This window comes from Pygoscelis adeliae, unplaced genomic scaffold, assembly GCF_000699105.1.
Source record: "Pygoscelis adeliae isolate BGI_AS28 unplaced genomic scaffold, ASM69910v1 Scaffold117, whole genome shotgun sequence".
Classification (NCBI taxonomy): Eukaryota; Metazoa; Chordata; class Aves; order Sphenisciformes; family Spheniscidae; genus Pygoscelis; species Pygoscelis adeliae.
In genome coordinates, this window is record NW_008825270.1 from 5,072,821 (window position 1) to 5,087,897 (window position 15,077).

A 15,077-nucleotide genomic window follows, 5' to 3' on the forward strand; every position below is an offset into this window, starting at 1 on the left:
AACACTTCTCAGCACCTTAAGGACAATTACACTCGCTCAGTCATTTCAAGGGTTTGATAAAAGAAGCTTCCAATCAGAGTAGACAGAAAAATTAAAATTCTCTCAGGAAGAAGCTGCAATATTAACTCTTCGGTATCCTAATCATGTTGACTAGTGTCTACTTTGCGTTGTAACTTTGCACAGCACAGCAATCCCTTTGCCACTGCTGGCAGAAATGAAGAAATATCTATTAGCAGCATGGAGAGTGGGGATGAGAAAGAGGAAATACAGAAAAAGCTTTGTTTCTGACATAAGATAGTGATGCAGAGACAGCTTCACACCAAAAGCACCGGCAGCTTGACTTCCTTTCAGATAATGCATAAGTTATTCTGGGAATTATATAAGGGAAATTTGACTGGAGGGTAGATGAGAACTTTGAATATGCAATAACTTAACTCCAGCAGAAAGAGCAGGGAGAAAAGTAGTAATAGATAACTAGGTACCAGGGCTATAAGGAAACAAATATTTGAGAAACAGACTATTGAAACAAACATAAATTCAGAAGGAAGATAGCATAATGATACTAAATAATAAAAAAAAAGGGCAGGTAAAGAGCTGACTAGAGGAGGGGGTGAATATAGTTCAGAATGAAAGTTTGTCCTACAGCTCAAAGGAACAAAAGGGGAAAGGTTGAAATTCCATTCAGGACAATATTGCCTTTCCTGACATTTCTCCTCCCTCTATGAAGATGAACACTTGTAACACTTCAGAACCTGACGTACTTGTACTTTCCAACAGAAAAAAAAAAAATCCATTTCTTTTCAAATGTTCGTTTTCCTTTAGGTTTATTATGTACTCCGTGTACTCTCCAGCCCCCCTTGATACTATTGCTTCTTCTATTAAGCAACACCAAGTTACTCCATTACAAATAACACATGAGTTCTACTGGGGAATCTATACCAGTTTATTAAATCAGCTGATGTAAATTTTGACTGCTTCTGGGACTAGGCCTTAACGCAGGAAAACCTCAGAGAACACAAGATTTGACAAGTATCTCTGTGAGCACTAGAACTAGCAAAGATTTATCCTACAGATTTGTGGGTTTTGGCTAACTGACACTGAAGTCTAGGAAGGTGTGAACTGCTACAGAAGCTTTTCCTGCGCCTGAAACGTTTCTAAGGTCTTTGTCTTTATACCTGAAAAAACATTTCCTGAAGCTTTCACAATTTATCTACCTGGCAAAAAGCAGGACCACAGCCCTGGATTTCAGGAAAGCAGACTTCAATGTCTTCAGAGATCTGCCTGGAAGAATCCTACGGCATATGGCTCAAGAGAGAAAAAGGGGTCAAGAAGAGCTCGTTGATATTCAGGTGTCTCCTCCTCCAAGCTCAAGAAAAGTCCATTGTGCCAACGGAGGTGATGAGATTCATGCTTAGTATGAGCATGGAATGTAAATCACTCTCAGATTTACTCAGTAATGTACTCAGTACATTATCAGAATCACGTCCCTGTGACAAATTCAAAATGGATCAAGCTTAATTTATAAATATTACTGACTACATTTCATAACTCATTTGCAGATTACAGGTTTTCCACAGTAGTACCTTATCCCCGTTTCACAAAGTAGTAGTAGTATATCAAAGTACTAATCATGCATGCAGATCACTTCTACTGGTACTCATTAGGATTCTTGAAAGGCACATAATAGAGCATAAACCAACAATCCTTTTAATCATATACAACACTTTATTCATGTTCATACTGATTTAAACCAGACTTACAGACGTTTATTGAGGTAAGGCTACTTTAAAGTGATGCAAGAACTTCTACACCTAAGCACAGCCGTACTGTTTAGCTAAACTAATTCAACACCACACCTTTAGTCAAACATGGACATACTGAATGGCACCAAGGCCTCAAAATGAAGTGCAGAGTAGGGACTCCCTGAAAGATGATGAGTTTGTAGGCACCAGTTATCTTGCCTACCAAGAAAAGGTTTGCTGGAAGAGTTTGGTAACATAGTTACAGCAACAGAAATTCAGCTCATGTCAGTCCTTTTAACACCATAGCATTAAAAATCAGTTCCTCAAAAGAAATAAATGGCACTCCCAAGCTTATTTTACCAGAATAACTGAATTGAAAGTTTTTGTGAGTATAACTAATAGACTGAGTGGAAGAACAGGGGGTGAGAGATTGTAGTTGTCCAAATTCACAATCAACAAACAGGCAAAAAACTTCTAGATATAGGTAAGGCCTGCTTGACCCAATAGGGGAGACAGACTCTAGAGTCAGAAGCACACTATATAAATCAATCAGGTTAACTTAGGAAAGCCAGGAAGTGAATTTGCGGTGATGGAAACTATGTATAACAAGACCACCAGAGAGAAAAGCTATAAGAAGCAGCTGGGACGATAAAGACAAAGACGACTGATGCAGAGATTTTCTGTGCAGCTGGACAACAGTACTTAAAAAAGATATTTAAAAAGTTAGATATCTCTTCTCTTATCATGACAACTCCTAGCACCTAGGCTACTTTGAAGAATTAATTAGATATGTGTAAAGGAGGGTCCTTACTCTTCTGTTCACACTGAACTGGAACACACATTATCTCTTCATCGTGCTCTTCCTCAGACTGCATCTACACTGCTCACAGTAGCTCAACACAGAGATGCCAGAGTTTATTCCGCAGCAATGAGCTACATGGATGCACCATAACAACACTCCCCATGTCCGCTGACCTACTGAGATAGATCAACTAGTCTCAGGCTGCTGTCAAAGAAATATAGCTCTTCAACTTCCCAGTCCCAAGCTAGTATCTTGAGATGGTGCTGAATTGTACCATACGGAAATACCAACCCTGAGCTTAGATTGTCTATATAAACATTGCATTACACAGCACAGACATACACTTGAAGCCAACAGCACGGGCAGAAGTATGTTTTATGGTTCACTGAGAAGGGATGAAGATAATTCTTTCCTCTGTTCAGGCACTTTCATCTCAGGGCAGGTTAAGAGCCAACAGCGGGTTGAAAGCAGACATGGGCTTCACAGAGGCTCTTATTTTCTTACAACCTCTTTGCAGAAAGTCACAGTATAAGGAATCAAGAGAAAACAACATTTTCATCTCCTTTCTCTACCTCCCTCTCTCCCTTTCAGCATCTCTGCTGCTAAAGAGTAGACCAGAAACATCATAAAACATACTAGTTAATGAAGCTAATGCTTCATAGACCTTCTACTGGATGATCACCTATGTATATGTAGTGTGCAGATCATCTCTCAAGACTTGTCACAAGTGAGAGAAGAGATAGACCAAGTTCGTTTAATATAAGAAACACAGAGCATTCAGAATCCCAACCCAGATCACACAACTTAGAACTAATTTTATTCCAGGGAACTTCCCCACAATTTGGAATACTAACTCTTCAGGCCCACATTGGAACCTAAAAAAGTCTTAATTGAAAAAATCCCTGTCAGTTGGTTTGAATAAGAATGCTGTTATAGGATGGGAAACTTGCCAAAAGACTGCAAAGCAAACGGTAATAATAATTACCAGTTGAATTTTGGATAACTGCTTAGCAGAATGCAACAATGATCACTGTACATAAACTCATTTAAATGTTTCATTCAACTGGGACAAAAAGCAAAGAACATATTAATTTAATTTTCCAATGACACAACCAGTGAAGAACTGTCAAAAGACACAAAATAGCCAGAAAACATTAGAAAACAAACAGAAAAGCTTATTGGTTTTCCAAAAAAGTACATTTAGAGAGATATTCATCTGGAATATGAAGTTGAAAAAACATTTGGAAGTTAAGATGAGCTGGTGCATGTTCAGATATATAGTTGAAAAGGAAATGTAATACTGAGGGGAGGGGGAACCCAAAACCAGGGTAGATAAGGAGGACTTTCAGAGTACTATATTTAATTTCATAAACTGCATTGGCAGAATGTTATGAACTGAATTCAGGAAGGGGCTAGCTGAAGACTCCATCACTGACCCATGTGCTAATACTTCTACAAATGATTACTGCAATGCATTTTAGATCTACGTAATGCAGATGTTTTAACTTACAATGCTTGTAGATATACCCCACCATCTCTAAAATGTAATCCTCCACTTATTTCTCCTCAGCTTCAGAAATCCTTTGTCCTGATATTCCAGGGTCATCAGTGGTTCCAGGCAGAGCTACATTGATAAATCATAAATAGCAACAGCTATAATTGTAGGGCAAAGGAACTGCTAAGTGAATAAAGGCTGGAGATCAATCATTTCAGCCAAGGCTATTTCACTGCAGAATGAGCTTCCAGAGAACACTGTATTAAAATGCACAGCTTAATTATCTTTAGGACATACTATAAGACCTTACTGATTCATAAAAGCTTTCCTGCAATAACATGGTATAAAGATCTGATTTGGTTTTAATAATAAAAGGGGAAGGGCAGAAGATTCTGACATTTGCTGTGTTCATCACTGTATTGTTCTATGCATCTCACTAAACAGAGATTGGCTAAGCTACAAATGGAGATAGTGTAACAGCTTACAAGGGAGGGAGTAAAAAAAGAGGGAGGAATTTAATATGAAGAGTTACGTGTGGAAGCATTAGAATGACACTAGTGAAGGAAGGGGTTTTGGAACCTCAAGAAAGTAATCTTGCCAGCAAAATGCATTAAAAAAGCATCTTTCAAAAAAGAGCTGGGAGAAGGGTGGTCCTAGCTCTTCTCAATCTCCAGGTTACATGAATCATACGGATAGGGCATTTCTTTAATTTTTGTAAGGAACCCAGCCTTCCTGGCAAACTCAAGAAGAACTAGTCAGAGATATACCACTCTTCTCATTCCGTGACAGAGTTTGTGTGCTTGGTTGTGGCAAGCCTTCCTTCCACAAGCTCCAAAGGTAGTTAGGCTTCCCATTTCCTAATTCAAGTGTGCAGAAGCAAAGAGGCAGCCGTTACACCACGTAACGAATGTGAAAGAAACAAGGTAAGTGTATAAGAAAATTTTATTTCAATATGAGCAGTAACAGTACTTTTTGTCTGAAGGGGAGGTAAGAGTCTGTAAAAAGGATCCTCAACCAATATAGTCCAACATACTTTCTGCAGCAGTTTTATGCTTCAGTGGTGTGTGCATCTAAATAAAGTAACAATCACCCCAGAGTGGAAAGAAAAGATCCTGTAGCTAGTGTTGAACCATTCCAGGGCTATATCTAAGGTATCAAACAGCAGCTCTTTTTGCTGGAAGCAATTTTAAATCAAGGAGAGAAAAAAAAAAAAAGAAAGAAAAAAGAAAAAAGCTGTTGAAAAGCACCAAAGAAAGCTGGGGCTCTAGAAAAAAGTGCCAATGGTCCTGACTGAGCTTTCTGTTCACTTCTCAATACATCAGGCCTGGAACAAGTTTCTCAGTGCAAAATTTCTCTAATTGGCTGGAAAGCATTTAAGGAAAAAACTTAATTAAAAACAGAGAACCAACAAGACATGAAAGCCATGGGGGTTGGGAGAGGCATATGTTGACCTTATGAAGCTTCACAGCAGAACTCTGCAGGGGCTGTTTAAACTGAGAAAGCACAGCTTTAATTAAAGAGTCCTGAGGAACAGACAATTCAAAAGAGCAGGTCAGCTAGATTCCAAGAGGTCAATTTAAGCATAAGCAGAGGGAAAACAAGACTTCTGGTCATTTTGCCTTCCTCTGGGAGAAATCTGTTGCTAACTGAACATTATGCTCTGTGCTTCTCAACACACAAGCTAGCTGTCCTCTAACCACCACCATGGGTGTTGTGTATCACTGGTAAGCATTTAAGGGAGGGAAGAAATTTTGTGAAGTCCACCCCAGTTTCTTGACACTGGATCACATTCTAAAATAAACCTCTTTTTTTTTTTCTCCAATGCATGGAATCCCAGATATGCTTATGCATACTTGAAAATAGATCTCTGCATCTTGCTAAGCTTCTAAAAACAGTGGGAAATCCTGTAAAAAAAAAAACCAACAGATCCAGCATATCACCAAACAGAAATCCTTTTTAAAAAAAAAACAAACCAACAACAATCTTTTTCTTTACTTTTTGAAGTGTGTTATGTTACTATCACATTTAGTGGGGCTAGTAATTTCTCCTTGCTATTTGGAGACAAAAGGAAAAATAAATCTAGTCTCCAAACAAAAGGGGTTATGAAGGGCAATGGAACTAGAAGCCATCAAGTAGCAGGGCTAACATATAAAAATGTAACATAAAAGCTGCTGCATTTCTCCGTGAAGAACTACTTTCCAGTAATTCAAATGGATAAGGAATTAAGTAGAAAAGTAATATCTACAGTAATTTCCCAAGAGAAACAGTAATGATAGTGCACTTCAATTAGTGTATACATGGTTCTGCACATACATGGATTATTACATTTAAGTATTGCTTCTGTTCAGACAGATTTCTCTCTTATTGGCCCTTTGAGAACTCATGGCTAGATGAGTTCTCACCATCTGCTTGGGTGAACAAGGTGCATATCCCAAGTCAAGGCATGGTTACTTCAAGACTGACAGACAAAGCAGTAAATTTCCCTGCATCAAGGAGGAGCAACTAGCAGCCAGATTAAGCAATCAGTTCACTCATTTGTGAGATATTGTCTATTCTTCTAAAATCCCAGTTAAACATTCAGAAGTGGAAAGGTGGGGGTTTTTTTTGTTTGGGGTTTTCTGAGTTTGTATAAGATTGGAAATTGCATCATCTTACATCTTTAATTTTATTCTCCCTTGCTTCCTCCAGCCAGGGTGCAAGCTTTGATGCAGGTTCTCATTTATTATGTTGACCTATATCCTCACAGAGCTGGCTTTTTTGCAGTTTATCAGGGATACCCTCCACAGACGAACAAAACCAAGAAAAAGCCACCACTCACTCCTAAAACAGAAATTCAAATCTGGAATGAAACTTAAAGTAAATGAGAGGGGAAAATGGCAGTAAACACTTTTATGGCAAAGGGATAAAAAACAAGAACATTCTGGCAGACATGGACGTTAGTGAATGTAATACTTTTGAGAAAGGAAGACAAAAGATGCCTCCATAGTTCTTTGCAGACAAAAATCAATGACAATACTGAAGCACAGAGCAATCCCTGCCCAGAAACAAACCCAGGAGAGAAAACTGGGACAGAGCAGAATCTTGCTGTAGAAGGCAAAGGGCACATTTTCACCCTTTTCTGCGCACAGAAATGCTATTGAAATAAAATGGACATTCAATGAATAACTCTCCATACACCTGACACAGGGCACCAAATGCAGAAAGATACTAGTTCAGGTCTCAAAAGCAGTATACCAATGTTAATCTGAGCCATACTGCTTCTAATTTCAGAACTAGCAAGTTGTTTGTCCCATGTTCTGCTGCGTAGTACAGGATAACCATAAACAGAATTTCTTACCTGGACTTTATAACTTACCTACCTCCTTGTGGTGGGTTGACCCCGGCTGGATGCCAGGTGCCCACCAAGCTGCTCTATCACTCCCCATCCTCAACTGGACACGGGAGAGAAAATATAACAAAAGGCTCCTGGGTCAAGATAAGGGCAGGGAGATCACTCAGCAATTACCACCACGGGCAAAACAGACTTGACACGGGGAAATTAATTTAATATATTGCCAATCAAATCAGAGTAGGATAATGAGAAATAAAACCAAATCTTAAAACACCTTCCCCCCCACCGCTCCCTTCTTCCCAGGCTCAACCTCACTTCTGATTTCTCTACCTCCTCCCCCGAGCGGCGCAGGGGGGCAGGGAATAGGGGTTGTGGTCAGTTCATCACATGTTGTCTCTGCTGCTCCTTCCACCTCACTCTCTTCCCCTGCTCCAGCATGAGGTCCCACCCATGGGACACAGTCCTCCACGAACTTCTCCAACGTGAGTCCTTCCCACAGGCTGCAGTTCTTCATGAACTGCTCCAGCATGGGTCCTTTCCACGGGGTGCAGTCCTTCAGGAATGGGCTGCTCCAGTGTGAGTCCCCCACGGGGTCAACAAGTCCTGCCAGAAAACCTGCTCCAGCGTGGGCTCCTCTCTCGACAGGGTCACAGGTCCTGCTGGAAGCCTGGTCCAGCACGGGCTCTCCACAGGTTCACAGCCTCCTTTGGGCGCATCCACCTGCTCCGGCGTGGGGTCTTCCACAGGCTGCAGGTGGATATCTGCTCTACCATGGACCTCCATGGGCTGCAGGGGGACAGCCTGCTTCACCATGGTCTTCACCATGGGCTGCAGGGGAATCTCTGCTCCAGCGCCTGGAGCACCTCCTCACCCTCCTTCTTCACTGACCTTGGTGTCTGCAGAGTTGTTTCTCTTACATATTCTCACTCCTCTCTTCTGGCTGCTGTTGCACAGCAGTTTTTTCACCCTTCTTAAATATGTTATCACAGAGGCGCTACCACTGTAGCTGATGGGCTCAGCCTTGGCCAGCGGTGGGTCTGTCTTGGAGCCAGCTGGCATTGGCTCTATCAGACACAGGGGAAGCTTCTAGCAGCTTCTCACAGAAGTCACCCCTGCAACGCCCCTGCTACCAAAACCTTGCCACGCAAACCCAATACACTCCTGTACATAATACGATGTTTAAATTGTCAAAATTGTATCATCATAAAATGAGATGCTGTAGCAACAAACTATCTGTAGATAGAGTCATGATTCCATGCAAGCTTGTACAACTGTTTTTAATTTGATATGTACGTATGACCTTGTGTTCTAGTGCAGTAATCATAAAGAAACAACTTAAAACTAATTTCCGGAATAATCCCATTAGAAGATGTACCACCAGCCACGCTTCTAAAGAAAGCTCTAAGTTGAAAGTCTTACTTGCTTTGGGCATCACTTAGTCTGACTTTTTCTACTGTTAAGAGACTCATTCTGTAGTTCAGATGACCAATGATCTCACTTCTGGTTGCTGGTATTTGTTGTATAACATGATTCTTCCCTGTATTCATCTAAAAACAATGTATTTCAAGGAAAGAAATCCAGGTCTAGTCTATGCCTGAGTGTGGTAATGACCATATTTCACCCACCACGTTGCACAGATTCAGCTTCTTCTTAGTAAATGAGTTTAAGTTCTTAAGAGACCATGAATGTTCTGAGTTCCCCTATGCACAAGTATAGCAGAAAAAATCCCATAGCAAATAAAACTGAAATGAATAAAATCAAGGTTCTAGTCTGTAATTACTGCTAGAGAATCAGAGATATTGGACTGAGTGGATGAAAATATTGACAGCAAGCTCTTTAAAGTGATGCATATCTGTCTCTAGTTAATGTAAAAAGAAAATGTATATAAATGTATAAATGTACAGGTAAACATGCCATATTTGCTCAGACTAAAAAGTGCAGCCACTGGACTTTAAAGTTAGAAAAATATATGTTGAACTCTTTTAAGGCCACAGCCCAAGCACAGTAACATCCACCTGAGCTTTTGTTCCTATGCTCTCCCTTCCCCTTCAGAGTACCTTGGTGATTACATTTTCTTCCACAACCTTTTCCATATTCACATGAAACTGCTAAAAGTAAAAGAGAAGGGAAATATTACATAGCTAAAACTTTTCGGTTCTTTCCAACAAATCCAGGTGGCCATCATCTGGCTGAGTCAGATGCTAGATAGATGAAGCTTGATGAAAACTTGCGTTGGAAGTTCAGCAGTGGGTACTTTCCATCAGATAGCTTCTTCTCAATTTGTCAACAAGGTTTACCACTGACAGCTGCAGTTCTGGTGGATGACTTCTTCACTATCACCTCTAACTCTCCTACAGAAATATGTTCTAGGAGTCTACACTTTATCTTTCCTGACTATGACCTGACCTCAAATCAGGTATGTCCTCACTGCATATTGGTTAGATTAGTACCATACAATTTACCTGAAATCTTAAAAATATTATCCCTGAACTAAATCTAAATGATTTAGAACATAAAGTACCTACCACTGGGGAGAAGGTGTTACAGACACCTCAGTACAGTCACTTCAGTAGCTAATTACAGATTTTGTCATGTTTAACTACGATTGTCTAATTTCCAAGGATCTAAAATGGCATATGTCAAAAAAGTCAAGTCATTATTCAGTCTTGCAAACTCTGTTCATCATGTGCAGAATTGTTGCAAAGCTTAGTCAGAAGGTGACATTTTATCTGTATTTAAGAGAATGGTTCTAGTCTTCCCTGCAACAAGAATTGAGGCTGAATAGCCTGAAACAAGTGAGGCTTATAGTAAAAAAAACCACCACAATTCATATTTGTACAGCAACATTCAGTGTATTTGCTTAAAATACTAAATTAAAAACTAAAACAAAACATAATTTTAGTTACATGTAGTTACATGAGTTTATTTTGAACTCTGGCCAGTTCTGTAATACCTTATATACCAAGTGCAGTATGAGAATAGCTAGAGAAGATAGTACAGTGCTGAATAGTTATTTTGGCATTGGAGCTTTTTTCCTTGTGGGTAGGGTTGGGGAAGAGGTCACACAGTTGTCAGTGGTCCCCCTTCCACAGCCATCAGGATCCTGCAACATCACCTAGGAGATGTGCCAGGACTAGCTCAGGCACAGCTCACGTGGCAGTGTTCACCACCCTACAGCCCAACACCACTATATACTCTACCTCCTCCAGGGCTCCTAGTCAAAGCACTTGGTACCCCAACTGCCTAATAATCTCAGCACCTACTTCCCCATGCTCCATACCCTATATTCTAACCATCTCTGGGTCTGCTACCCTGCTCCCATCTACCAACCCCCAGCATACTTTTCTTTTCTATCCATCCCCATGCACAGGCCCACAAATGTCCTCCCTCTGGTCTCTTGTTGCTTGACATGCTGTTCTGTAATGGAAGTAGCACTGGCAACAAGGTGCTCCTATGCTACTTTATGCTGCGAGCATTTTTTAACTATTCCGCAGGCAACTGTGATGGTGTCTCCCTACTAACAATGTTAGAACATTAGAACACAGTGTGAAGTGTCAGTATTTGCACTGCATTAATAGCCTAGCTAACGATTTTAATGTCAAGGTAACAGGACAGCAGCAGATGCTGGAATACTTGCCTCCATTTTTCCCCACTGTTCGGAAACACCTCCAGAAGGTCCGAAGAAAAGACGCCCTGTTATGAGGAGTAGCTTGAACAAAGCTGAACTCACGAAACAAGATGTGTGTTCCTTGACGCACGCTGTTAAAACTGTGGAGATAAAGTCAAAACAAGAGAACGTTAGAAAACTGAACTGATGTGAATGTTCTGGGGCCAGCTGGAACAGTAGCAAGAAAACCAACCACTGACAGTTACATTTTGTGAAACCAAATCTCCAAAGCTTATACCCATCTGTTCTCTAGAGAGAAGACTATCTGCAAAAACCACACATTGTACTTAATTATAGGAATTAGAGGTTTGTGAAAGTAAAATTCATTCCCAGCAAGGCGTGTCCAAGATCCACTTATTTGAAACCGATCCATTGGAAAACAGCTGGCCAAGAGCAACTTGTTTATCTGACCAGAAGATGCCCTTTCTTTTAGTACCATTTGAACTTCACTGCTATTCTCATCACAGTTTTCCGTGAAGCCACAAAACAAACAAACAAAAAACCCTCTTTAACAGAAGCCTCAAGATTTCATTTCCAGGTTACTGAAACTTGACTGCATTGGATGTATAAAATCTACTTCAGTTGTCATGAAAAGCAGATTGACACTTCACTAAACAACACTTTGCACTGGTGCATTTTGAAAAGAGTAGCTGGTCATTATGATAGTCAATTAGATATTCACATTCTTGTATTTTTGTACGAATTTCTCATATTAGAGTTGTAAGTACTTTAGGCTAACTTATTATAGTAAACATTTGTCTTAAAAAGGTTTCTCTGAAGTGTGAGAAGCTCTCCTTTGAGCATGGTAAAGCTCAACATGCAAGAACAATAGAAATGCAAATAGAAACATTATATACCAAAAGGTATAATGACAGGATTGCCTCAAAAATAGATGTCGCGCATTTCACTCTGCATTGTACAAGTGGGACAAAGCTTTCAAACACTCCAGAGAGATCATTAAAAACATTCACTTGGGACAGCAGCTTAACTCTCCTGCATAGGAGAGAATTAATGAAAAGATACAAGTTTACTTTCATCGCAGCAGAACCTCTCCATAGGTAGCATCTCCACAACAGACAAAATCCACTGGTCAGTGTGAACCCTCTCAGTTTGCAATTTTAAATCATCTCTTTAAATGTAAATAGTTTAAATCACTTTATCCTTCATAGTATAGAAAAGGGTCTCACATCTGAAAGAGAATTATACCAGACAGTTGAGCAAAATTAAAAAGTCATGTAACAACTGGGGGTGTGTGTGGAGAGAAGCCAATTCAATTTTTCAGAAAAGAATCATTATTTCTGTTTTTTAATGTCCTGGTTCTCAAAGACATGCGAGTAAATGAATTTTTTGCCATGTGTTGAAAGCTAGGTGCAGAACACTGTTTCTAGCCCTCCTACCCAGAAGGAAATGCAACTCAAAATCACCTTGTGATTAAGAAACACTCATCACTCTTGAATCCTGGAATTAGGAATACTCTTTCTGTAAATATCATAGACAAATATATTATTTTGTATTTATGAAAACTTATTCATACACCAGTGCTGTACAAACCAGAGGAAAACACAGCCATTGTCCCAAGAGATTAAAGTAAATAAATAAATCATGTGCCTGATCAAAATATGCCAAAATTACAGGAAAGGTCTCCTATGACTATCGTTGTAAGTAAAGAGTATTCATTACAAAGTGCCATAGCTCACTGCCTTAGAGTAAATGAGTTCAGAATAAGGTAAAGTAACTTGCATAAAGTCCCACAAGATGTCTGTGACAAAGCTGGAAATGGGATTTCAGATCTTCTCATCCCAAACCACAGCCTGTAAGACTTTTTTCATTTCCTATTTGCATTATTTTGCTGATGATTTGACAGGCTGATAGAGAAAAGAGGGACACGAATGAAAAAGAAGAAACTTGGTGTAATAGAAGGCAGCTTTCAGAAAGATGACACACGTAAGGGAGACATTTAGGAAGAGAAAGAAAATGAAGACACAATGATACAACTAAATGCACCAAATTATGTTGCTCAGAACAACTACAGTACATGCAATGTCTGGAAGCAGATCCTGGCACAACTGTAATGGAAAGGTCCAGACATGAAGCTAACATGCTATTAATTCACAGCAGACAGCCCTACTATATTACTCCTTAGTTCTAATAAGTGAAGACTCAAGTCACTTGCATTTTCAGCACAGGATGGCTCTAAACCTAGCAGGCAGAAGGGTATGATATCATTTGTTGTTGCTTACTCAGTTAAAAGAGTGGGTGGATATGTTGGAACATCAGCACACCTGGATGTGCTGACAGCCAAGTGCCGCCAGCTAGTTGAGTAAAAGAGATACAGTATTTCTTTCATTCCTCATTTCTTGCGATAAGATTTTGTTTAACTATACAATGGAAGGATTTTTCCCCAAAAGCTCAAGTCTGTGAGCATGGGAGTCAGAATTTTATCCCAGTTAAGATGCTGCATTTCAGAGACCCTACTTTATAAATATCTTTTTATAAGTTGTAAAAGTTCAGCTCAAAGGAGCCAGCCCATGACGGAGCTATCCAGCAAGCAGCCCAATGACAAATCAACAGATCTATTCTCACGCAGGGTCAAGATCACTACAAGAGACAGGAATACTATACATTTTGAACAAACTATATATTTTGAAATTCCTTTATCATGGGTAGGTGGGCAGTACAAAAATAACTTGGCCACCTTTTCATTAACAATTGCCCAGAGGTGAAGTTACCGTTAACGTGGCAAGTAGTAATGGCTTGCAGGTAAGCCCTTCTGGAAGAAAAAGAAATGGTGACAAACCAAAGCTGTTGCAGGTATTCCAACAGCATGTAGGGAGTATCACACCAACACCTCACCTATGATTTTTATATACACGTCTTTTCCAGTTTCTTCTGAACGCAAAAATAAAACAAGCTGCAGACTCAGAGGAATGGCTTAAGTAAGCAAGATATCAACAGCAAAGCAACAAACTTAGCTCAAACATTCTCAGCTAGTTTAACAGCTACTGAGATTCTTCCCTTCAGATTGCTCGGTCTTCCCTCTATTTGCCCTTCTTTCTCTGAAAAACTCATTCCCTTAGCAAAGTTAGGTGGCCAGAGCTTATCAGCACATTTGCAGGACAAAGACTTACAAACAAACTAGGGTATCTCAACAAGGTATTAGTTTGTCCTCAATCATTGGGTTTGTAAACCAGAAACAGGGAAAATAATTTTTCACTTCTCTGGTTAACTTCTCCTTTCCCCCTTTTAGGCATTTAGTGCATCCATCTGCAAGAGATTCCTTCAAGAAGAAAGCTTTCAACAACTCTGCAAGTCTCCAAGCCTCCTATTGCAGACCTAATGGTTGGCCTGGCCCTCTACATTACCAGTAAATAGAGTAGGCAAATTAGAACATTAACAAAAGTTACTAATGATATGATTTTATTTGTCTTGCTGAAACTGAGACTAGTAATTGAACTGAACGTTCATTAGTTAACACTAGTTCACTGAAAACACTCATATTTCACACAAGAATTGTTACACAACTGGGTACTCCGTTAACAAAATGGCTCTTCCCATTCATTTGTGAGAATATTCTGGAGAAAGATGAGAGAAAAATAAAGTAAGGTTCTCACTCGATGAGAAGATCTAAAGAAACTTTTACAGTAGGAACTTCAAGATGCTTACTTTTTCCACTCCTTTCCTTTACATGCCCCCGAGCAGCCATACCACAGAACAGTCTCTCTTCTAAGGCCACTGCTGAGAAAGCTGCGCCTTGCAGCACACCCAGTCTACGCTTGTGCGATAGCACATGCACTTGAGAGGAAGGAAAAAAGTTTGGGGAGGAGACTGTGATAAAACTGCCCCAGCTCTCAGAAATGGCTATGCTGGGAACTCCAGCACTCAGGTGCTGCTTCTCTGAACAGAGCTGCTTTGAGTAAGGCTTTGTCTTTTGTGTAATTACATTTCGGCAACTTGCCAGAGTTCAGAAACTTTCAAGCACTCTTTTCAAACCTTTGGACTTCTAAATAGATTGTAAAAGTCCCAGAATGCTACAGTAACAT

The 15,077-nt window shown here is 39.9% G+C and overlaps 1 protein-coding gene across 1 annotated transcript in view; it reads right to left on the bottom strand.

The window, feature by feature from the left end:
• LOC103921733 (chromosome unknown open reading frame, human C11orf49) overlaps positions 1 to 15,077 on the bottom strand; it is an 81,324-nt gene that overhangs the window by 43,303 nt on the left and 22,944 nt on the right. The window contains exon 3 of the mRNA XM_009329746.1: positions 11,008 to 11,138. Within this exon, the coding sequence (XP_009328021.1) occupies positions 11,008 to 11,138 (131 nt within the window). The remainder of the gene's footprint in view (positions 1 to 11,007; positions 11,139 to 15,077) is intronic.